The sequence below is a fragment of the Mirounga leonina genome, unplaced genomic scaffold (genome assembly GCF_011800145.1).
Source record: "Mirounga leonina isolate KUSES-001 unplaced genomic scaffold, KU_Mleo_1.0 Mir_180, whole genome shotgun sequence".
NCBI lineage: Eukaryota > Metazoa > Chordata > Mammalia > Carnivora > Phocidae > Mirounga > Mirounga leonina.
In genome coordinates, this window is record NW_023270469.1 from 7,400,123 (window position 1) to 7,425,488 (window position 25,366).

At 45.0% G+C, this 25,366-nt stretch overlaps 1 protein-coding gene across 1 annotated transcript in view; it reads left to right on the forward strand.

The window, feature by feature from the left end:
* CDYL2 (chromodomain Y like 2) overlaps nucleotides 1-25,366 on the forward strand; it is a 1,015,850-nt gene that overhangs the window by 92,874 nt on the left and 897,610 nt on the right. The window contains exon 2 of the mRNA XM_035025298.1: nucleotides 12,734-13,322. Coding sequence (XP_034881189.1) covers nucleotides 12,887-13,322 — 436 coding nt within the window. The 5' untranslated portion in view covers nucleotides 12,734-12,886. The remainder of the gene's footprint in view (nucleotides 1-12,733; nucleotides 13,323-25,366) is intronic.

Here is a 25,366-nt window from a genome sequence, read left to right on the forward strand (position 1 = left end):
TTTTCAGCATGTTAGAATGCATGGTATTGCATGCATTTAATTTACATCTGTTATATTGTTATTTCATTTCTGATTCATTTTATTTGTATTGCTCTAATTTTTTCCTCAATGGGATTAATCAGTAATTCATCTATTTTATTCCCTTGTCTCAAGGATCAATTGTTGTAATATATGTTTTGATTGCCTTGGCATTTCCTTGACTGTACATTTTTAAGATATTATCTTAGTGGTACTGTGGGGTTTACCATTAACATCCTAAGTTTCAATATCAGTGTAGCTTCAATATCATAGAAAAACTCTGCTTATATACAGCTCCCTCCCACTGTTTTTAATATCACTAATTGTATCTTTATATAGTATACCCATTAACACACATATATAATTATTGCTTAATGCATTTATCTTAAGCCATATATGAAACAAAAAGTTGTAAATGAAAAATACAGTAGTTCTGGCTTTTATATTTACTTATTGGTTATCTTTTCTGGAGTATGGCATTTCTTCATAAGGCTTCAATTTAATAGCTGGTATCTTTTAATTTTAGCCTAAGGGACTCCCATTAGCATATCTTTTAGGGCACGTCTACTAGTGATATTATTACCTTAGTTTTTGTTTATCTGGAAATATCATAATTTTTCTTTCATTTTTGGAGGGTAGTTTTTTCAGATGTAAAATTCTTGGTTGACAGTTTTTTTCTTTCAGCATTTTAATGTGATTCTACTGCCCTCTGGCCTCCATTGCTCCTGATGAGAAATTGACTGTTAATCTTATTGAGGAGCTCTTGTATGTGAGGTGTTTCTCTCTTGCTGCTTTTAAGATTCTCTCTTTGGATTTGTATTTGAACAATCTGGTTATAATGTGTCTCTTGTAGATCTCTTTGAGATGATCCTACTTGGAATTTGTTGAGCTTCTTGAATGTATAGACTTACATATTTCATAAAATTTGGAAATTTTTGGCTCTTATTTCTTCAAATATTCTTTCTGCCCTCTTCTTTTCCTCCTCTCTTTCTAGAACACCCATTGTGTGTACATTGTTACCCTTGATGGAGTCTTACAGATCTGTTGGGTTGTGTTTATTTATTTATTTTTTCATTTTTTTTTTCTTTCTGCTCAGACTGGGTAATTTCAATTGAGCTGTCTTTAAGTTTGCTGATTCTTCTTTCTGCCTGCATAAATCTTCTACTGAAACTCTCTGGTGGAATTTTCATTTAAGTTATTATCCTTTTCAGCTCTCAAATTTCTGTTTGGCTCCTTTTTATGATTTTTAAAATCTCTATTGATGTTTTCTATTTGTTGAGACATTGTTACCCTGGCTTCACCTCTTTGTTCATGGTTTCCTCTACTTCCTTGAGCATATTTAAGATAGTTGCTTTGAAGCCTTTGTCTACCAAGTCCAATGTCTGTCCTTCCTCAGGGGTAGCCTGTTAATTTCTTCTGTTAATGGGTCATATTTCCTGTTTATTTTTATTTTTTTTTTAAGATTTTATTTATTTGGGAGAGCAGAGCAAGAGAGAGAGAGAGAGCACATGATATGGGGAGGGGCAGAGGGAGAGGGAGAAGCGGACTCCCCACTGATAAGGGAGCCCAATGCAGGGCTCAATTCTAGGACCCTGAGATCATGACCTGAGGTGAAGGCAGACACTTAACTGAATGAGCCACCCAGGTGCCCCTTTTCTCTTTATTTTAATGTTTCATAGCTTTTTGTTGGAAACTGGGCAGTTAGAACTCTGAAAATCAGATTCCTCCCCCTTCTCAGTGTTTGTTTTTGTTTCTTCTTGTGGGCTGTTGCTGTTTGTTTAGAGAATTCTCTGAGCCCGTTTTGTAAAATCTGTATTCTTAGTCATCTGTAGAGGTCTCTGAAGTCTCTGTTCCTTTAGCTTATGTTAAGCTAGTTGTGGCAGATTTCCTTGTATTCCAGGAGAAATAAATATAGAAATCAGGAATAGAAAGAGAGAAAGAGAAAGAAAGAAATAAAGAGAGAAAGAAAGAGAGCAAGAAAGAGAAAGAATGAAGGAGAGAAAGACTGATTCTCCTAGATTGACTCTGTTGGGACATTCCTTCACTGCTTAGCCAGGCCATTTACAACTGCCTTCTTGTCACTTGTCCTTGCAGTAAGCCTAGAGATCAGCCAGAAGTGAAAAGTGTAGGGCTGTCTCAAGTCTTTTCCCAGCATGCATTCTGCCCTGGGCAAGTGCTCAACTTTCTAAATTTCCAGTATACACGGGCATTTTTGAATGCTTTAATTTTCTGAAGAAACTCTGTAGCTTTTCCTCCCAGGCTTTCTGTGCATCTATTGTTTTTCTCAACAGCACTCTTTTGCCCCACTTGGCAGCAGATTGTTCATTTGCCTTACATTGTTTTGAAAGAATGACTCTCCATAGCCATTTTTCCAACCTGAGTAAGTTTCAGGAATAATAAAACAAAAGCAAGTGCTTGTGTCTGTCTTTCACGTAGCCCATAGACCAGTTAACAAACACAATTCTCTGAGGATAAGGTCTGCTCTGCGCTCTCCAGAACCAAGGACCATGTTCCTACACTGGGAATGTGGGCTACCATATTCAAGACTGCTGATGAGATGGGGAGTGGGAGGGTCAAGGGCGAGCAAAACTGATGCAGAGTTTTCCTTCTATTTTTAAGTTGTGTTTTTCTTTTTTTTTTAAGTTGTGTTTTTCTTGATTCAGTGTTTGTGTGGTTGCTATAAACTTTGTTTTCCAGAATTCCTAAAGAGTTGATTCCGACTTTTTTGTTTGAGTTTTTCAACATTTCTGTGGAGGGACAGGCTTTTGGAGCTCTCTACTCTGCCATTTTGCTCTTTATTTTAGTTTTTGAAGGTCAGTCGGTTCAGCTTTTATATGTTTTCTAGTTTGTTAATTTCTACTTTGATATTTATTCTTTCCTCTTACTTCCCAAGAGCGATTTTTTCTTTTACTGATTAGTCAGAGTCGATATTGAATTCTTTCCTTCCTCCCTCCCTTCTTCCTTCCTTCCTTCCTTCCTTCCTTCCTTCCTTCCTTCCGCATCCCAACTACTTTCATAATATGTGTGTCCTTAGTTTTTACTTCTCAAAATATCATTATTATAAATTTCCTTAGATCTTTATCTGATGGTCCTGAGGGTTATTTTTTTCATTTGTAAAAGTGGTTGGGATTTATTTTTAAATTGTGCTTTCATCTAGTATTATAGCATGGTATTATAGCATGTGGAATGCAGTCTACATAATATTTTCTTTTTGGCATTTATTAGTTTTTCTCTGATATTTTAGTACATAATCAATTTTTATAAGTGTTCCAAAAGTGGTTTTCTTTAAATTTTGTAGATTTTATTTTCTTTACAAATTATGAAGTTAAAAGTTTCTGTTTATACAAATACCTGCAATATTTACTAGAATGACCATCATATTTATATTATTCAGATTTCTTATATCCCAATTTTCCATTTGCTTTATCGTTCCATATCTGAAAGTATTGAGTTTAAGTCTTCAGTTCAAATTGCTTCTATCAATTTCTGTTGAATTGTTTAGTAATTTTTTGATCTGTTATTTGCTGCAGAAAAGTTCATGCCTGTTATATATTTAGTATTTTTAATGAAGAAAATCTTCCTTTTCTATCTAATGCATTTTGTTCCTCAACTTTACTTTGATACTCTGTACAAAATTTTTTTAAGATTCATCCATTTATTTATTTATTTATTTAAAGATTTTATTTATTTGAGAGAGAGAGAGCACAAGCAGGGAAAGCAGCAGGTAGGGGAGAAGCAGGCTCCCTGCTGAACAAGGAGCCCAATGTGGGGCTTGATCTCAGGACCCTGGGATCGTGACCTGAGCCACGGGCCACTGCTTAACTGACTGAGCCACCCATGCGCCCCTTATCCATTCATTTTATTTTATTTTATTTTATTTTTTTAAAGATTTTATTTATTCATGAGAGACAGAGAGAGAGAGAGAGGCAGAAGGAGAAGCAGCCTCCCAAGGAGCAGGGAGCCCGATGCGGGACTCGATCCCAGGACCCTGAGATCATGACCTGAGCCGAAGGCAGACGCTTAACTGTCTGAGCCACCCAGGCGCCCTCTCCATTCATTTTAGAAGAGAGAGAGCATGCACAAGTTGGGGGATGGACAGTGGGGGAGGGAGAGACAGAGCCCTAGCAGATCCCAGCTGCTTAGAGCCTGACTGAGCCACCCATGTGCCCACATCTTTGCTTATCCTTCTAATTTCTATCACTAAGTAAATAAGTATATGATGAGTGCTTAAAATTGTTAGGTTTTATGATTGTTGTTAATATTCAGATGCTTTTTTTTTAGTTTTAGTATACAGTTGTGTATACTAAATGCTACGCTTGGACTTTTAAAAAAACATTTGGAGGGGCGCCTGGGTGGCTCAGTCAGTTAAGCATCTGCTTTTAGCTAAGGTCGTGATCTCAGGGTCCTAGAGATTGAGCCTGCATTGGGCTCCCTGCTCAGTGAGGAGTCTGCTTCTCCCTCTCCCTCTGCTTCTCCTCCCAGCTTGTGTTCTCTCTCTCTCTCAAATAAATAAATAAAATCTAAAAAAACAAAAACAACCCAATTTGGAATAATTATAGATTTTTAGAAGAATTATGGAGATAGTACACAGAGTTCCCATATACTCCCCTAACCAGTTTTCACAGTCATTTACATTTTACACCGTGTACATCTGTCAAAACTAAGAAATTAACATTGGTGTTGCGTTATGAACTAAACTGTGGACTTCATCAGGATTTCACCAGTATTTTGTGAATTTCCTTTTCAGGATCTGGTCCAGGATACCACAATGAATCTGGTCATTACTTTCTCAGTGCCCCTCTAATCCCAGACAGTATCCCCATCTTTCCTTGCATTACATGACCTTAACACTTTTGAAAAATATCGGTCGGTGTTTTGTAGATTGTTTCTCAGTCTTAGTTTGTCTGATGTTTCCTCAAGAGGTAATGGCTTTGAAGAGTTATCCTGCAGAGGGAAACACCCTTCTGAGGGAATCGTGTCACAGTATGCATGGCATTGACAGGATTTACTCTGGGTGATACAGCCTTGAGCACTGGTGTTTGCCAGGTCTCTCCACTGTACAGTTACTGTTTCTCTCTTCACATACTCTTCCCATTGGAAAGAAGTTACTGAGTTTTGTCACTCAAGGGGAGAAGAATTCAGCTCCACCGCCTAAAGGAGGGGTATCAGTTGATGGGCATCTGTTAAAATTACCATGGTAGTTAATAAGTATGTTGGGGAGATACTTTGATGCTATGCAAATATCTGATTTCTCTTTAAAGTTTTACGCACTAATTTTAGGATCTATCTATAGCAATTATTTCTGCGGTATTCCAGTAGTGATTTTTTCTGTGTGCCTTATTCTTTTTACATTTATTATTTGGATTCTTTTGTAAAGAATATTGGTCTTTTCTCCTCCGTTTGTTTATTTATTCCAGAGTCAGCAAACTTTTTCTGTAATAAGCCAGATAGCAAACATTTTAGACCTTATGGGTCATGCAGTCTCTGTTAGTTTTGTGGCTTGGAACACCCATAGATAATACATAAATGAATGGGCATGAGTATGTTCCAATACATCTTTATTTTTAAAACAGGCCTTGGGCCAGATTTGGCCTGTAGGCAACTTCTGATAAGTAATTCATTTATTTATATCAAATGAACTCATGGATATATTTTACTCTTTGGGTTATAAATGTAGTACTCTCACTATTTATTTTCTTATTCAAATTGTTCTAGCTTTGGCCACTGGGAGCTCTTTCAGTTGGTTCCTTTTGGCGTTCTCCCATCATTCGGAGCTTATTTATTTAATTTTTAAATACTTTCTTATTTTCTGGCACTGCAGGATCCTCAAGGTCATTTTTTAAATGGGTAGTTATATATATTCTGTTCCTTAACACATGAGATGTCTTCCTCCTTCCTTTTCATCTGAAGGCCCACTTCAATGGTTTTAGAATTCTTAAGTTTACAATATTTATTTTTTTCAGTGTTTATTCTGGTGTTTTATGTTCTCTGAAGTCTGCATCATTTTTTCCCTATCATTTTGGATAAGGGAGAGTTGGGGTGTGAGAGTGAGGAGTTTAATTTTTTGAAATTAAGTTTTGTGGAGCACCTAGGTGGCTCAGTTGGTTAAGTGTCTGCCTTCAGCTCAGGTTATGATCTCAGGGTCCTGGGATGGAGCCCCGTGTTGGGCTCCCTCCTCAGCGGGGAGCCTGCTTCTCTCTCTGCCCCTCCCCCCAACTCATGCTCTCTCTCTCTCAAATAAATAAATAAATAAAATCTTAAAAAAGAGTAGTTTTGCAAGAATAGGAATAAAGAAATAAAGTCAATTTATTCTCAACCTCTGCCTCCCCCATCACTGAGATCTTTCCTTGACCTACAGACTCAAGAGACAGAGATTTCTTCCGGTAGGCTTTATTCGAGTTCTTGTCCCATTTTGGTTTCTTCCCTCTACCAGACTTACCTTGGTTGGATCTCTGTTGACCCTCCTGGATGTTTGTTTCTCATGTTCCTTAAGGTTTTCTTTAAAAACTGCTGTGTCCTTGGAAAGCTTTTCAAGAACCTTGTCTCTCTCAAAGATTTGATTTTCTGCATGTTGATTCTGTCCTTTCCTGGTTCTGATGGGAATTTTATTTCTTTGCTTGTGTTTTTCTTTTGGTTTCCTTGCATCCTTTCTTATGTAAATGAGTCTTTCATTTCAGTCTCCTGCTCAACCGGTTGGTTTCATTTCATCATTTACCTTTCCTTCTCTTCTAAAAACAGAGTTCATATTTTCTGCCATCTTTGAAAACACGGCACAAACCCTATGTAAAAATGTGCAGTAGTGCTTTTCCCAGTTACGATTTTCCGAGAACCTTTAGTGATGATCGTGTTCTGATACATTTTAGAAGTTCTTACAAATGTGTCTGCGACGAATGTTGTTGCCAGGTTTTGCCTGTGTGTTCGTGATCAAAAGGAGATCTCTCTGGGTCAGTGTTTTCCAATTGAGGGGTGTGGGAATTCCTCTTGGTCCCTCATCACTTGGATGCTACTGAATTCCCCTCTCAGACTCTCATCTGGAGGCTAGCTTAAATCACATGGCTCTGAGCCGAATTTCTTGGTCCAGCAGCTATTTCTCTAGTGTAGGTTTGCTGAACTGAGTGGGAAACGCTGCCTATTTATACTGCCTTCTGTGATGAGATAATCTGAAACAATCAGTCTTCCTGACCTGAAACAGTCCATACCTAGTTGCTTCCCGGACCTGTCCTATCTTTATCCTTGCTGAGGACCTCGTACCCCAAGTTTAATGATGGGGTCCCTGTGCCTTTCTACCCCCAAGGAAGTTGTCCCAGGATATTGAAAGGATACAGAGAGAGGTCCTTGCAGGTGTGGGGCTTGAGGTCCAGAATCTGGGGATGTGTAGGGATGGCTGCTCTGGTGAATGTATGGGCACACAGCAGGCATGGGCCTCTTCCTTTACTCTTTCTTGCTCTTGCTGTTGGCATTCACAGGGCAATCATGTCTCAGTAACACAAAGTTTATCAATCCAGTCCCATCTGGGGTGGGAGGCATTCCTTCAAGAGTCTGGAAAACCTTTGGTCACCCTGGGTTTCTGAGTTACTGTAATTTCATATGCTGTTTTTGTTTGGTGGGAAGCTGGGATAGGAATATGATTGATGATTAGTCTGTTTCCATTTGAACCAATGGAGAATTGGAGCAGAAGGGGAGGGAGGCCCCCCATGGCAAGCAAGGAGAGTCAGGCCCAGGAGGCTACTCCGAAGGCACGTAAAGGTGCTTTTGGTCTTCTGTGACCTTGGCAGCACTGAGGGCAAGCATCTTAAGCTGTAGATACACTGTCAGGTTGGGTCCTCAGCCAGGTTGGGCCCACTGGACAGAAGTGGGTGGTGGGTATAGTGCACTCACTGAAAGCGTGGGGTCTGGAGCCAAGATGCTTTGGGCCAAGTCTTAGCTCTCTGCTGATAGTCGGAGGTAGGGTCTTGGCCAAGGGCCTTAACCTCTGGGTGCCTCAGTTTTAACCTCTCTTAAAAAAAGGAGAGAATAAAATGACCTGCCTTGTTGGGGTGAAGATTGTGAAGATTGTGAAGATTGATTGAGTTCGTGTGTATAATATATAGTCAGTCTATAGGTATCACATACAGCAGCGGCTGACACTTTATAAATGCTGGATGCGTGTGAGGTGGTGGATTATTTGACTGGCCTGCTAGTGGAAGGTTGAAGAGGAAGGTGGGGAGTGACCTCTCTCTGCTTGGAAAGGCCTCTCCCTGGTTCAAATTTTTTCCACCTCCGAAGGCCCTGTTCGGTGTTAGCTTAACTTGATCTTTCTCGCAGGAGCCTTTCCTGCCCATCCGATCCAGAGTGGCCCCGTTCCCTCCATCACTGTTTCCTGTCTCACCTTCTCTTCACTGTCATTTGTCACCACATGTGACTTCATGCTGGCTTATTTAAGGGCTGTGTGCCCCCCCCCCCAGCCCGATGGCTTCCCACTGGTGAGGTGTGTCCCGGGGGCTGAGGACTCCAGCTGAGGAGTCTGACGAGCGAGGGGTCCCATCTTGACTCATCACCTACTGACTCTGTGATCCAGAGAGAGTTACCTACCTTCTCTGAGCCACAGCTTTCTCACCTGTCCAGTGGTGAGAGTCATGCCCAGCTGCTGGCCTGGGTATGAAGGTGAAGTCTAAAACCTCATGAGTGCTCAGCACAGTTCCTGGAACAGCATGTACCAGTAAAGGTGATTATCATCATTACTTTTCCTAATGAGAAAGCCATCCGCTCATCATTGCGGTGGTGGTCATAATTGCATTGGAAGCTCCCTGCCCTCGCCTGCCCTAGGAGAGTGTCTCATGCTGGCTGGGATCACAGGGAGTAAATGTTAATTAATGATTTGGTTGAACTCTGAGAAATAGTTCAAGGTCTCAGATTGCTTATCTTTGAAAGAAAGGAGCTGTGGGTGTGTGTGAACACACAAGTTTTTAATATCATTCATGTGTTTGTCAGTAATTACAAGGGGAGGGAATTGATGACTGTCTCCATTTGGAGGGACTGGACTTTAGGGAGTGTAGGAGGCCTTGCGCTGGTGAGGGGGAGGGTGGACCTGGAGGCCTAGGTCTGTGTTTTCAGCAGGTGTGAGGTGTTAGAGGATAGTGGAAGAGGCTGGGAGACCTTAAGGGGAAGAAAGGATTTCCCAGACAGAGAGTGCTGCAATCTTAGCAAGATCACGTCCTAAATTATGTGGGCTTTGTTATCACCAGCACAAATTAGAATTCTCGTTCTGTTTGAGAATCTCCTGAGAAGAAGAGGAAAAGAGGGTCAGAAAACCTATACAGGGATGTAAAGAAGGAAATTAGGTCCCTGGAGATTACAGATTCCAAGTATGATGGGAAATTCGGAGCCAGCTTTCTTCTAAGCTCCTTGTGAGCATTTTGGTCTTTCAATAAGAGCAGTTCATTTTGTGAACCTGAAAGAAATAGGCTTTATGAACCTGTTTTACAGATGGGGAGACTGAAGCCCAGAGAAGTTGGGCAACTTGCCTAGGGTCATGTGGATAGAAAGTGGCAGAACCAACAGTTTCCCCGCACACCTCAGGCTATTAGGGATGGTCTTGTTAATACTGTTTGTTGTTGGGGGCGCCTGGGTGGCTCAGTAGGTTAAGCATTCAACTCTTGGTTTCAGCTCAGGTCATGATCTCAGGGTGGTGAGATTGAGCCCCTCATTGGGCTCCATGGTCAGTGTGGAGTCTGCTTGAGATTCTCTCCTTCTCCCTCTGCCCTTCCCCCTGCTCACCTGTGCACACACACTCTCTCTCTCTCTCTCTCTCTAAATAAATAAATAAATAAATAAATAAGATCTTTAAAGAAATACTATTTGTTGTTGGTATTGGGTTAATTTGAATAGAAATGGCTGTCAAGCCACCCAGTGGCTTTGTGGATGGGACCAGAGGTGGCGGCAGTAACCTTTCTGTTTGGATTTGTGACTCTGTGACTCAATCCTCGAGTAGCTGGGAGGGAAGAAACGAAGCCCCCCACCCGCAGTGTGGCCTTCAGTAGCTGTGTGGATACTGTGCCCTTGCTGACTCCCCAGTCTTCTTGAGTAAGGCTGCTCGGCATAGCTGTCTCCCATACTTAGAAGGACTTAAGTAAGTAGGTTGACTCTCCTTCCCAGGGAGGAATTGATATCCTTAGGGGGTCATATGCTGCAGGGTGGAGAAACATTCTGTCTTTAGATACCACCAAGGTTTGTATTCTCAGGAGGATACGCAAGATTAAGTGACCTTTACTAAGGAATGAAAAACTACTTATTTATATATTCTCCACAACCACCCTGTGAGGTAGGTGCTATTATTTCCCCCTTGCTTGATGAGTCATATGAGGCCTAAAGAGGTTTAACTTGCTTAAGAACACATAATAAAAGGCTTACAGGAGATTTAAACCAGATAGTCTTGTTCCATAGCGTTATACTAGGTTTGTTTTGATGAGTGAGTGCCATCCACCCATCCATTTCTGAACCCACCTCTTTACCCTCCCTTTCACCCATGAATCCAGTCATCTGCCCATTTATCCATCCTTCCATTCACTCACAATCCCAGTTTCCACCCATGTGTCCATCCATCCACCAGCCATCCATTTTTCTATCCATCCATCCATCCCACAATCCACCCATCTATTCATTCATCCACCTACCCATGTATCCATTGTGTTGGCTGTTTGTCTAACATAGTTTTCTGCTTCATCCTGGGGAAGAAGTTTCTCTTGGGGAAAAAGTTTCTTCATATGCTTTCTGAAGCTGGAGACCTCCATGCCAACACAAATCCCTTAGCTCCTGAGAAATATCTGGGCTTTCTTCTGATACTCCTAGGTTGGTGTTCTTGAGAATGCTGCTCTTTCAGGTAGGGCCAGGGTGCTGTTCACCTTCCTCCCTCTATAAACCTGCAGAGCGTTTTCCCCTTCAAAGACCTCCAAATGTGCAAGGCTTCAGACTCTTCCAGAAACACTCCTGACTTTCTGAAGCATCATCACAAATTAAAACTCAACCTGCCCCGTTCCTTGATCCAGAGATTGGGAAGTTGGATTAGTTTGGCATGGTTTTACTTTTTTAAACTGTTATAGAGTTTGTGTGATACATCTAAAAATTATGTAATAAATCTAAAACAGATGTTCACAGAGCATTTTGTAAGGAAAGGAATTTTAATAGAAATAGGCCAATTTGATTGTAGATAAATCAATTAAGGAAACCATTTAAATTGTCTCTGAAGAAGCAGTGTTATGAAGAGGCAGTATGGCCTAGTCATTTGCATATTTATTAAGTGCAGAGCAGTGAAAATCATTTAATTATTTTGCATAGCCTCTGTTGTACTTCAGCCATTGGGAGGCAATCTCACTTTTCAGCGTTTTTTTACTTTTTATTGTGGAAATTTTTAAACATAAATATTCAGACATGTACACGTAAACAGTCATATATTGAACCCTCATGCACTTAGTACCCATCTTGAAAAATGATCAACTATACCTGTATTCACTTCTCCCTTCTGACCTGGTTTTTCTGTTCATGAGTTTCAAGGGTATATTCCTCACTCATTAATTTCACGTGGCCAGAATTCCATTATGTTGACATTGAAATGTAATGAACTTTTGAATGTAGTTGTTTCACTTTTTCATTAAAATTTAGCTCTTTGGGTGTAGAGTATTGGGAATTTTCTGTCTTTTTTTTTTTTTAATTTAAAGAATTTCACATCTAAGGCAAAGTTGAAAGAATAATAAATGAACCCTCATGTATTCTTCCCCTCAACGGACCAGTTATTAGCATCAGGACTGGCTTTTTTCTAAGTGTGTTCTTCCATGAGAATCCTTGAAGACAGGGCAGATTTTCGTACCTTTGAAGGTACGTAGACAGTAGCACATGGCTTTAGACCCAGACAGATAGAGGTTCAGGTCTCACCTCTTAGCCCTGCATTGTAGGCTGGGGGAGCTTACTGTGGGAGGGGCCAGGGAGGGATATTGGGCTTTGTCAATTCAAATCAGTGTGGGTCAGTATGGAAGATTTTTGTAGCTTGTGATTAAGGAAATAAGTTGGAGGTGAGAGTGGTCAAATCCCAGCTCTGCCCTTACCAGCTTGGGACTTGGTTGAGTGACCTGATCTCCCTCATTTCCTCAGTATAGACGGGAGGTAGAAAGAATACCTATTGCACTGGGTTATCGTCAGGGAAAATGCAATGGGACCATCCATGCCTGGCATTTAGTACCTGGCCAATGAGTGTGCCTAAGCATTTGTATTATTATAAATAAGGATACATTTAGCATAGTGCCTACCATGTAAGTGCTCCATAAATGTTACTTACCATAAGTAAGGGTGAAAAAGTCACACCAAATTGGTCTTTATATGTCTGATTTTACTTTGGTGCAATGAAAAGAATAAAGACCTTTAGTGAAAGCTCGCACTGTGATTTCAAGCAAGAGTAAGCCTTGGATGGACAGGCAGATGCCACCAGCCAGGCATGGCATCACATGGTTGTCATAGGGGATGGCCGAGGGCCTCTGGTTCCATTCAGTGGTGTCCTAAAATAAACCAGCCTTCTTGGACACTCCTGGAAGTGTCAGCTTCCGGTGTTGAATGGCTCGCCCCAGGGCTGGGCAGGTGCTTCTGTCCTGGGTGTGGGCTTTGTGCTATTGTTGCCTGGGACTGATTTCTTTCCTCTCTCCTTTTTTTTTTCCTCTCTCTTTTCTGGCTCTCTCATCTTGTGTCCCAGGTCGAAAGGATTGTAGACAAGAGGAAGAACAAGAAAGGGAAATGGGAGTACCTTATCCGATGGAAAGGCTACGGAAGCACGGAGGACACGTGGGAGCCAGAGCACCATCTGTTGCACTGTGAGGAGTTTATCGACGAATTCAACGGGCTGCACATGTCCAAGGACAAAAGGATCAAGTCAGGGAAGCAGGCCAGCGCCTCCAAGCTCCTGCGTGACGGCCGAGGCCCATCGGTTGAGAAACTCTCCCACAGACCTTCAGAATCTGGAAAGAGCAAAGGGACTTCCCATAAAAGGAAGCGAATCAACCCTTCCCTGTCCAAGCCAAAAAAAGGCTATTCAGCCAAGCCCCCTGCGGGAGGTGACAGGGCCACCAAGACGGTGTCTTACAGGACTACCCCCAGCGGTTTGCAGATAATGCCTCTGAAAAAGGCTCAGAATGGGATGGAGAATGGGGACGCCGGCTCCGAGAAGGATGAGAGGCACTTTGGAAACGGGTCCCACCAGCCTGGCTTGGATTTGAATGATGTAGGAGAACAAGAACTGGCCGAATGTGGTGTCAACCATGGGGCATTGGCAGAGAACGGGCTCGGTACGTGGCTTGTCTTTCCCTCCTGTGTCTGGGGCTTTTCATGCAGCTTAGGAAGCTACATAAGACCCCCACCCCCACCCCAACAACCCTGACTCTTAGCTAGGTAGTAATTCTCCTTCTGTCTCTCTCACCGAGGGCCGTGTGGCCTTGGTCATAGGCCCACACTGGTTAGAGACACCTGTGCATGGGGGGAGGCCAAGGCACTGGTGCTCCAGCCAAGGCCTGTAATTGGGCTGAAAATTTCTGTCTACTTGAACATACCCAGGGCCATGGTAACCACTCTCGAGCCTCTGTTGTGAAGGCAGCTCCCAAGTCCTCACCCGCTGGGACCCGAGACTCATGTCCCCAGAGGGCCAGTGTCTCTCTGGGGTCGCATGCACTTCCCAGGGAAGAGCATGCTTTCAATCTCATTGAGCCTTCCACAGTGTAGCCCAGAAAGGTGGGGTCTGCCCCTCTTCTCAGACCCAGTTTGGACTGAAATTCTCCAAACCCGTCCTTAAGCTGGAGCCTCTCACGCCTCATCTGTTGCTGGCCTGGGGGATCTGGCCCCATGTCTGTAGAGGTCCTGGATGCTGCCCCGACCACATCCTCTGCTAATTCGTTGGGTTTGCACCTTCTTCTTCCACCCTGGAAGCAACCCAGCAAAGGTTACAGAATTCCTCCGTTTTACCAGGTGCCCACAGGCAAAGTTAAGGAAAGAGGAGGCAATGACGCAGGTAATTAAAGCTCCCAAACCTGACATATCCCTAATAGTGAAATTACTCCTTGACTAAGCCTTAGCGGCCCGGATCTTCCAGGTTAGCCATCTGTACGCGTTCCCTCCCCTCGCTCATTTCTCAGACACCCGTGTGTCTAGGTGGTGGCATTCTTCTCTTTAGCTGCCAGAACCTAAGCCTCGGGATGAGCGTGCACAACCCGGGCCCAACAGGGAAGGGACATCTGATGCCCTGGATGGAACCTGAGTGTATGTGGGCGTAGGGGTGTGGGACGCAGGTGGGACGGGCTCAGAACTCCCAGGAGGGGGCAAGTGCACAGGAGAGCGATGGTGACTTCAGAGTGCAAAGTGCTCAGGGCATGCCTCGCTGCAGAGAGCTGGGGCGTCTTTAGGGAATCTTGCCAGGGAATCTGAGCGATCTGCTTTGAGGTTCCTCTTTCTCCAGAGAGAGGAATTTCACCCAAACAAGATTTATTTAGCAGTGTCTGCCCCAGATTGACTCACGTTTCCGTCTGGGGATCCCTGATGCTGACATGACTCTGCCTGCTAACATATGTAAAAACTGTTTGTTTTAAAAATTCATCTCTCGGGGAGGAGTGGGCTTGTGTCAATGAGGCCTGGCATAAACATCCATGTTTGACGTTCCCCTGACAGCTGCCTACGGGAGAGGGATTCCCTGTCTCAGGGAGGACGGCTGGTGAGGGGAACTTCTGAGGTTTCTTGGGTGTGGATGCAAGGAACCTGCGCGTGATGCCCCGCACCCTGGCGGGTAGCAGTCCTCTGCCCGGCTCAAAATGTAGCTGCCCCAAGAGTGTGAGGAGAAGCATTGCTGACTGTAGCCACCAGCCTGCAGGGTGAAGCAGAGAAGCCAGGCTTGTAGAGCAGTCTAGATGGAGGTGCACCTCTCATTCCACATGACTTTCCAAAGTGGGGCAGAGCTCCTTGCCGTCTGCTCTCCATTTTGGGCCTCGTCGATGCCCTCTGGTTCATGATCTGCCGATGGGGCACGGTACCCCACAACCAGGGTGGGAGGGTGAGGATGAGCCTGCTGGGATCCGAGGTGGCCTTGTTAAATCCCATTCTTAACTCCAGAATGCTTCTCTAGACCTTTCTTGTCTCTGGTCTCTTATTGGCCTCATTTTTCTCAGCGATGTTGAATGCTCTCTACTTGGGCATGTACCTGGACAGAGAGGAGGAAGCTACCTACTTCTATTTTGTTCTGTTTTGGGCATTCTCAAAGGGCTCTTTGGCTTAATTACATCCCATGGTATTGGTGTCCTTGAGATTCCCCTGTAAGGTTAAAGCTGCCGTTCTCATGTTTTATGTGTCTAAGATTACCTGGCACCTTGTTAAAAATGACGGTCCCATAGAGTCTGACTTATTAAGTCTGGGGTGGAGCCCAGAAGATGGGTTTTTAGCAAGCACCCCAGGTGACTCTAATGCATTTTGAAACGTGCTCTGTGGCAAAACGGGGGTGGCAATTAAGGCTCACATCAGATGTCAATTTAAGTCAATTCAATGCTTTTTTTTTTTTTTTTTTTTTTTTTTTTAGCACTTCCTAAGGGTTAGTCACCACACTAGGTGCTTGGAGCAATAAAAAGATAGGTAAGGACTTCTCCCAGTAAGATGAGAGTGGATGGCTCCAGGTCAGTGTTGAGAGGTTCCTGAGAGGTTCAGTGGAAGAAGTAACATGTATGTTACATACATGGTATAGCTTTGCCATGCCCACATTCACATCCTCGGTGGTCACTGCGCTGATAAATTCTCCAAGCACTGTCAGCCTTTAACATTCTAGTTAGAACTAGCTTACTATCTTAGGTCTTAGGATAGCTGGGGGAAAGAAAAGACTGGGAATCCTTCACCAAAGAGAGAAGGTGGTTCGGGGTTCTTAGATAAGACTCAAGACAGAGGAGTTCTGTGGTTCCAGAACTTGCCAGCAAGGGGTCAGAGGTGTAGTCAAGTAAAACAGGGCTCCACTTATGTTTTCAACCAGAGAAAAGTCTCGATGAGGCCAGTGTCCATGCCCATGTGGAAACTTGACTGTTGTCTTCCTCCCCATTTCCCTCACTCCACCTTTCCCCACCTCCACCAAAGGATCTGGTGCCTAGCGGCACAAGGTGATCCAGTCGGGTTTGCAGCACAGAGAAGGGATTATCCTTGGCTCCCAGAAGGGGCTGGGGAGATCCTGGCTTCGCCTTCCCAGCATTTGTTTTGGGGGTGGGCTGTTGCTTTTTATATGATTTTAACTTCTCGTTGGTGAATTAAGGTTCTGCATACAGAAAAGCAACTTATGTAACACGTTACTCATTTACTGCTGACTTCCCTGATCTGTGCTGTGGGAACAAATGCTAAATTGGGGCTCTGGCGGGTGGTGTTTTGGTTTCAGCCTGCATTTTCCCCAGCGATGTTTGTGAAATGTGTGCAGCGACTGAGTACTGCTCTCGATTCTGACTCCTCTGGTAATGACAAATGGCTCTGTGGTCCGGAACCATCTGCCTCAGTATCTCTTGGGGAGCTTGTTAAAAATGGGCTCCACCCCAATCCAATGAATCTGGATCTCAGGGGCAGGGTGTGGGTTATGCATTTTAAATGCTGAATTTTAACTATACAGTCATTGCAGAGGAAGTATTTGGTTTCTCAGCAGTGGTTCATGGATCCATTTGCTGGTAGAGCCAAAGTTACATGTTACATGTTAAGCTTATGGAAGTGGGAATGTGATTTGGTCCTCCAAAGGTTTAAAACTTGACATCACTTCTTGCTGATGCACTTTTCCACCAGGCATCTCTCTCTCTCTTACACTCTCTCTCCCTCTCTATTTTTCTCTAAAATAGACCGGTTTCATCCGTATGGAAAAGCTGTTGAGTTGGCTGGCTTCTCTCCTGGCCTGGTCCAGGAGAACTGGCTAGCTTACTCTTGTCTGATATGGGCCAAAGCATCAGTACTTTTTAGATTCGGATGAGCCTCTAACCTGTGGAAACATCCCTAACTGCGAGCTAGCATTCCACCCTGAGGGCGAGCACAACCCACAGGTGCCCAGCTTTCTCCCGAATGTCCGTGAAGCCAGTGAGCTTCCAGTGTTGATGCCAAGCCTGTGGCCCTACGTTCGCTTTTCTTGGAATTCTGAGAATCCTTTTCCTTGCGTCCCGATAACTGTTGCCTGTTGTGCGGGGACTGCAGCTCAGATGCTGCTTGATTCAGTATTTTCAGAATGGTTCCTATCATTGAATGAGTCACCGCACACAAACAGGCAACATTTGCCATTTCTGTCCATTGATCTTTTAAAATGATCTCAGCTTTCACTTCTATAATGTTTGTTTATCTCTTCCCACTCCTTTGCCTGCATGATTTTCATTTTGCCCTTCACTGATCATCGGGGAGTAAGCATGTTTTAAAAGCACCTCAGGACTCAGGAGGATCGTGGGTAGTGTCCTGTGGTTTTTAAGAACTTAGGGCTCTCACACATGGAGCCGGCATCAGAATCCCCTGAAGGGGTGTCAGAACACAAGGTTGTTATGCCAACCTACCAGGTGTCTGATTCAGTAGATGTGGAGTAGAGCCTGAGAGTCTGCATTTCTAGAAAGTTCCCAGATGCTGCCGCCGGTCCGGGGACCCCACTTGCAGATCTACTGCTCTAGACTAATGAGCACCAAGAGGGTTGAGACAAAAATGACAGATGGTGGTTGTGAATACCAGTTGGTGGTAATGGACAGAGTGGAAGCGCTTTTGCTCTGGACCTTGAGTTGGTATTCACAAGAATCCTAAGTTCAAAGTCTGTGAAATGAAAAGTTAAGTTCAAAGTTTTAGAGGATGAGAACTCCCCTACGATGAGGCCTTGGGGTTTATGAAGTACTTTTTATGATCCTCATACGGTCGTGAGAGCTAGCTTTGGTGGTTCTACCCATTTTACAGAGGAGGAAACTAAGGGTACGTGTGCCCAGGTCAGAACTAGGAGAGAAATCCAGGCAATTTGACTACGGAGCTGACCTCTCCACCACTGCCCCTCTAGCTCGCAAGCAGTATAAGACAGTTCCTAAAACCCTGATCCCTGACAAACGCATGCCCTGATTTGGGAGGGCGGGGGTGCTGATGGGGCACTTGGACTTACCCTTGTTGCTTATTACTGGAAGGATAGACTCCTAAGCCTGAGACAGTGTGACTAACTCTGTGCCATTAAGTTTGAAACCGTGGATAAGATGGTCAATTCCCTAAAAAAATACAACTTAAGGACATGAACTCAAGGACGACCAGAAAACCTGAATAGACCCATAACTATTAAAGAAATCATTAACTCCATCATTACGAAGCTCTCATAAAAATAGCAGGAAGAAGGCACACAAGGCCCAGATGGTTTTATAGGCGAGTCTACCAAATACTTTAGAACCGATAATCCCTATCTTATCCAAATGATTGCAGAGAAGAGAAAAAAAAGGAGACACTCCAACTCCTTTGACGAGGTGAGTGTAACCTGGATTTCCAAACCAGACAAGGAGTGGAAGAGCAAGGAAAATCATAGGTCAATTCTACTTAAGGATATAGTGCTCACAGTCCCAGATACTTCCTCAAAATTGCGACCTCAAGAAACTTCGCACTCCGTGTCCTGAACATGACCCCTGTTCATGACCTTTAGAATCACCACTGCTTCTTGAGGTGCCCAGCCTGCCTCCGGAAGAGGCCGAGGGGAAGCTGGCTCCGAGTGTCACGGTCTGCGGTTCCCAGCCACGGAGTGAATCACATCAGCGGCTTCTTGTTAACGAAGGTATCTGTTTTCCCTGGTACAGGTCCTCTTGTGACACCCTTTAGACACCCACTCCCAGGCCCGCAGACTCCGACCAACCTTTCTGTGGTTCAAAAGTGGGTCGTTTTCCAAACCAGTAACAGCAACAACTGCAGCCTAGGGGGTTTGTCCGGTTTGTCTTTCAAAGTGTGGCAAGTAAGTGATGGGTGCTAATGAATGAACTTAAAACTCTCTTACGGGGTAATGTGAAGACCTTCCAACTTGGCCGCTGCCTCGGAGCGAAAGCACCAGACGGGGATGGAAAATCTGACTGTCACCTGACCCATGGCGAGTCCAAGGGGGAAATCAACATTGTGGTCAGTTCCCCACTCCTGGATTTGATTTTTGGCATCCAGAGAATCTGATGTCAAGATTCGGAAATCGACTCATCACTTTCCTTGTCAGCTCAGATATTCTTTTCCCCTCTCAACTACCTCAAAACAAGTCTTAGGAACTGTTCCCAAGCCGCCATTCATCAGTGGTGAACCCAAGCAAGTGGGTGAGCAGTGGAAGCTCCCTCCACCCTGTCCCCCCTGGAGGGTACAAGCAGTGAGGGGGTGCATTGTCTACAGAGGGTCTCAGAACAGAAATGAAAATCAGCCTGCCAACTTTGGTGAAAAGCTCCTCCTCCCCGTTGGGGTGGACCCCCCAGGCCCATGGCTTATCCCCACACCCCCAGCACTCGGACGAAAGGCCAGTCTTCTTTGATGATTATGATATTGGCGGTGCTGAGCTCCTTCTTTGTGTCCAGCATACCGGATAGTATTCATTCCCCTCAGCGTTTCTCTGAGTTAGCAATGGAACAACATAGCCACACAACAAGGTTTGCCATGATTGGCCTTGCCTCTAGGTCAGTCAAAGAGGCTCAGTCAAAGAGGTTGAGACACAGGGAGCCAAGGGTAGGACTTGGGGCGTGGTGCCAGGCCCAGCGATGCTAACACTCTCAGAGGTCTATGAACAGTTTTAAGAAGGAAAAAGAGGTCTATGAACAGTTTTAAGAAGGAAAAAAGGCACTGCAGCGATTTAAGTTCAAACCAGCACACGTTTCCCTGTGTCCTGGGGCATGATTCTGGTCAGCACCCCTGGGGCCTGCCTCTGAGACATCTGTAGTGGTTCCACAGATGCTGACTTGGCGTTCCAGGAATGGCTCGTAGTGAGCGATGCCCCTGTGGGCCTCAGATTAAAAGGAACACACACCACACACACAGAACAAGAATCTGAGGCCTCGATGAGAAGGTGACATCCAAATAAAGACTGGAAATGGTGAGAACATCTTGTTTTAACTTAAAAACCCATTTGTGTCAGGCATGTGGATCTGCTTCCCCTTTGAGCTGCCCAGAGTTTTCCAGTGTCCAGACTGTCCTCCCTCTGATAAGACATTTTAAGCTGCCTCCAGAGACACCCTTTCGCCCACCCTAGTTCTTGCCAAGTCTTCGTCATGCTTTTCCAAGCTCCGTCGTTGTGATTTCAGTTTACAAATGAGCATGAGCCTCTTCTTGTTTTCCTGCCGGGGGTGTTTCTCTCCCTGCTAGTGGCCCGAACCTCGTCTGGCCACCAACGCTCAGTGTGGTGGGTAGACCAAGGCATTCGTCTGCGTCGCCTCTGGCAAGTGGCTCAGCCTCTCTGGGCCAAGTTCCTCATTCATAAACGGCAGATACAGTCTTGTCTCATGGGACTAGGGTACAGAATAAGTGAACTCCTTCACAGAAAGCCCTAAGAATATTACCTGCCCGAGGGTAGACATTTGATAAATACTAGCTCCTGTTATTTCAAACCTCTCCCGGTTTTCTAACTGGATCTTTGTATTTTCCTACTTGCGTTTTAGAGCACTTAACAGATTGTGCGTATCACTCCTTTCTAATAGATGTTAACTCATCCAATCCTCATCGAGTGACTGTGATATACCAGGCACTATTGAGACAAATAACTCTAGTTCCTAGTACCATGGAGAGATAAGCAGATGATCTTGAAGTAGCTATAGGTAGGGATGCCTAAGCCATCTTGGGCAGGGAGTTAGAGAGGGCTTCTTTTTTTTTTTTAATTTTATTTTATTATGTTATGTTAGTCACCATACAATACATCATTCGTTTTTGATGTAGTGATCCACAATTCATTGTTTTTGTATAACATTGTTTTGTGCCCTCCTTAATACCCATCACTGGGCTAACCCATCCCCCCCACCCCCTCCCCTCTAAAACCCTCAGTTTGTTTCTCAGAGTCCATAGTCTCTCATGGTTCATCTCTCCCTCCGATTTCCCCCCCTTCATTTTTCCCTTCCTTCTCCTAATGTCCTCCATGATATTCCTTATGTTCCACAAATAAGTGAAACCATGTGATAATTGACTTTCTCTGCTTGACTTATAATCTCCTCCAGTCCCATCCATGTTCATCCTTTCTGATGGCTGAGTAATATTCCATTGTATATATGGACCACATCTTCTTTATCCATTCATCTGTTGAAGGGCATCTCGGCTCTTTCCATAGTTTGGCTATTGCAGACATTGCTGCTATGAGCATTGGGGTGCATATGGCCCTTCTTTTCACTACATCTGTGTCTTTGGGGTAAATACCCAGGAGTGCAATTGCTGGGTCATAGGGTAGCTCTATTTTTAATTTTCTGAGGCATCTCCACACTGTTTTCCAAAGAGAGGGCTTCTTGGAGGAGGTGAGGCATAAGTTGAAGTCTGATAGAAGGAGCCAGAATGAGCTGGGAAGAAGGCAGGGATGGTGGGGCTGTTGACGGAAGGCACGGGGCTATAGAGCCAAGGATCCACATGTGGGTGCGTGGAGCCATATCACAAGGAATGTGGCAGTCCAGCCAATTGTAGTCTACCCCGCGGGGGAGGCTGAAGCTCCAGGGATTTCCCTGTGCTGTCAGGGTTGGCCGGAGAACCAGACAGGTGGAGCCTGCAGTAGGAGGGTGTTTTTGAATTCTTTCTGGAAGAGGCTGAGGAAGTCCTTCGCAGAGCCCACACTCTGCAAGGCCTGCAAAGCCTACCCAATTCAGCCTGCCTGGCGCCCTGTCCACACCTGTCTCCCTGTGCTCTGTGTGTGTGTTGCCCTCCCACCAGCCCTCATGTGGGCAATCGACCTCTCCTCCTCCTTTGTGGCTCACCCAAAGAGCGATTCCCCGTGTAGGTCGGAGTCTAGTTTGTTTGCACGCGTAGAGCACTATTTCTTCATGGACAGCACGTACCTCGGCATGTAAGGGTCACAACCTGATCATGTAGGTGCTCTCTGCTTCCTTCACTCCATGAGATCCTGAGCTCCACGAGGGCAGGTGTGGTCTCTATTCTGCTCACAGCTGTGTTTCCAGCACCTCGCAGTGCTGGGCCTGTTATAGGTGCTTAAGAAACACCTGCCAAATGAGGGAGTGGATGCATGAACGGACAAAAGGGAGAAAGTGGGAATCCCTCGCTGCTGTAAGATGTGGGTCCTGCGCCAGGATCACCCCGCCCCCCCATTCACTATGTCAGTGTCACCCCCCAACCTCGGGCTGTCCCGCGTTCTTACATCGCGCTCCCTTCTCCTGGGGACGTGACATGGAGAGCTAATGTTTTGTCAGGTTCTTTGCAGCAACAACCCCCTTTCCCTTGTCTTTCTGACAGTTGCTTTCACCATCTGCCGCGAGGGCCCTCCTTGCTACGCTTCTTCTCCCTTAATATTCTGCTGTCTCGAAGGCTCTTAATTAAACGCCTGGGCTCCCCCCTCCACCGCCCCCGGCCCTCCCCCTCCCAGCCCTGCCCCCCGTCAAGGGTACCGCAGGTCCATTTCTGAGAGTGCATTTCTGTGTTTTGTGTAGTCCTTTGCTATGGAAGAGAATACGCAGTGGACTCCTTAATAGAAATCCCAGTTGCAGAAAGGATTAGATTTCTCATTTAAACTTGCCGTCAACTCTGGAGGCAGCTGGGCAAGGATGGCCTTGGAGACAGAGGGTCTGTGAGTCAAGGACAAACTCTGCCTCTTGCGGAGGCTCTATCCCTCCCAGCAATTCTAAGTAATGTTGGAACCTCAGCTTTCCTAAAATTCATGACATGTCAACAGGCATCATTATAATATGCCAGATGATGGCTAACATGACTAAGTATGATTTTTAAAAATTCATCAATTTGGACTTTGCCCTTGAATTCAGGGATTCTGTACTTGGGGACAGTTAGGGGCTGGGACCGTGACCAGCTTGAAATAACACACACGTATTGAGTTCAGGGGCAGGTTGGGTACTTTGAACTCTTTGCGACACTAGTGGGTGCAGTGACAGAGGGTGTTTTCCACTTCAGGTCCCCCCCTCAACCCCTCTGAAGATCCTGACCGCCCAGCCATGCTTCTGTTGAAAGACACTGCTGTCCCCAACTGCTGGGTCTGCTTCCTTCTGATGTACTGGACGTGTAAACCTTGCACCCCTCCACCCCCGCCTTCCCCTCTCGGGGTGCTGTCAGAACCGTCCACAATGCTTTAGGGATCTTGGGTGAGTCAACCACAGACCAGGAAATGGCTCTCATGCACGAGAACTATCACTTTCTCTTCTAAGAACTGCAGCTGGAAAACCCTAACCCTGCAGTCAACAAAGTGATGGTTTCGCTCAACTGTGGAACTGATGAGTCTTCTCTTTCGTTTATTTTAAGCCTTCTTACCACCCACCCCTCTGCCATAATTTGTAGCTGAAGGTGGTCCAGTGTGACTTGCCCTTAAGGTGGTCCCAGCCATCCCTCCTCTCTGAATCTATCTGCTTCCCGAGGCACTGATCATGACTGGAATAATAGGGAGAATGGGCAGGACGGGTGATGCCTGGGCTTGCATCTTTCCATGGGGCCAGTAGCAGACCCCTATCCTGCTCTCCAGCCTCTTTTTCTCACTCCCTCTCCTTGGGTTAGGAGATGGAAACTTCTGTAGATCCTCTATTATATGTCTAGCACTTATTCCTTAATCCACTCATTAACTGGGTTCAGCAATGCCTGAACAATTTCTCTGTGCTGGGCTGCACTGTCCTGGAGATTTAAGAATGACCAACACGGCCCTTGTCTTTATGACTCTGTCTGAAGGTGAGGTGGGAGTCAGACAGTCCAGAAAAGGTATGTCAGGATTTACAAGGTATGCAAGATAATTATCTTGCAGCATGATGACCTGCACTGTCCAATATGGTGGCTACCAGTCACATGTGGTGAGATTTCAGTTAATGAAAATTAAACATAAATTTTAAAATTTCAATAGCTGTGTGCAACTGTTGGCTACTGTATTCGGCAGTGCAGGCATAGAACATTTCCATCATGGCGGCACGTTCTGTTGAAAAGCAGGATCCCTGTCTGTTTCTGCCCATCACCATGTCCCAGGTGCCAGGCATCTCTTAGGCACTCGCTAATTATGTGCTGAGTGGATGGTAGAAGGGAGAGTAAACGCTGTAAAAGAAGAAGGAGGGGCGCCTGGGTGGCTCAGTTGGTTAAGCGACTGCCTTCGGCTCAGGTCATGATCCCAGGGTCCCGGGATCGAGTCCCGCATCGGGCTCCCTGCTCGGCAGGGAGTCTGCTTCTCCCTCTGACCCTCCCCCCTCTCATGTGCTCTCTCTCATTCTCTCTCTCTCAAATAAATAAATAAAATCTTTAAAAAAAAAAAAAAGAAGAAGGATGTACAAACAGCCACAAGAAGAGGGATGAGCTGCTCTGGAAGACTTCCCAAGCAGGTAACAGCAGAGCAGCTTTGAGAGGAGTGAGGCCTTTAGCACATGGTTATTCCAGAACAGAGAGGGGCTCCGGTTTCTTGACCTCTTCCTTCTGTGTTATGATGGCTCAGACCACGAATGGTGTTACTAGTTTCTGTGCAAGGGAAGGAAAATTCATAGCACTGACATTGTGTTGTTTCCCTGGGTGTCTCTGAAAGGTGAGATCTCGCTTGGCTGCCATGAAGCAGAAGGGCCAGGTGTGATATGAGTCATCTAGGTGTAAGATCAGTCTGATTTCAAAAAAACAAATGTTTTCACGCACGAGACTAGTACAAAGGTGTGGGAGTATGACCAGCACATTGAGAAATGAATATGGAATGCATCCCAACGTCAGGAGTGTTAATTACGAAGTTGGCACGTGGTACAATGGAGTTGCTCCATTTGTTTTTCACTCATTCATTTCCCTGATGAGCACTTCATAGAGCAATTGCTGTTTACCAGGCACTGTGCTCAGTCCTGCAGACTTCTGCGAAGTGAGTAACTCTCAGGCTTGTCCCCAGAGAGTTCAGTGGGGGCATCAAGCAGGTGTACAGATGATGATAACACAGCAAAATGAGCTTGGCTTGGTAATAGCATCACATGACACCTGTCCAGGTTTAATGTCCAAATTTTCCTTCCTGCTCTGTTCACTAAAGACTGGGCTCTTAAAGAAAAGCAGAGCCAACACCGGTGGGATGGCCCAGGACTAGTGTTAGATTTGAGCCTTGGTGCTTGATTTAAGCATCAGGTTTGAAATCAAGATGCTGGAGGTTAAACCCTATCCTGGCACTGTCTGATTGGCATGATGACCTTGGCTTTTGGTTTATTCTTCTGTAAAATGGGGATAAAATTGTGTCTTCAGG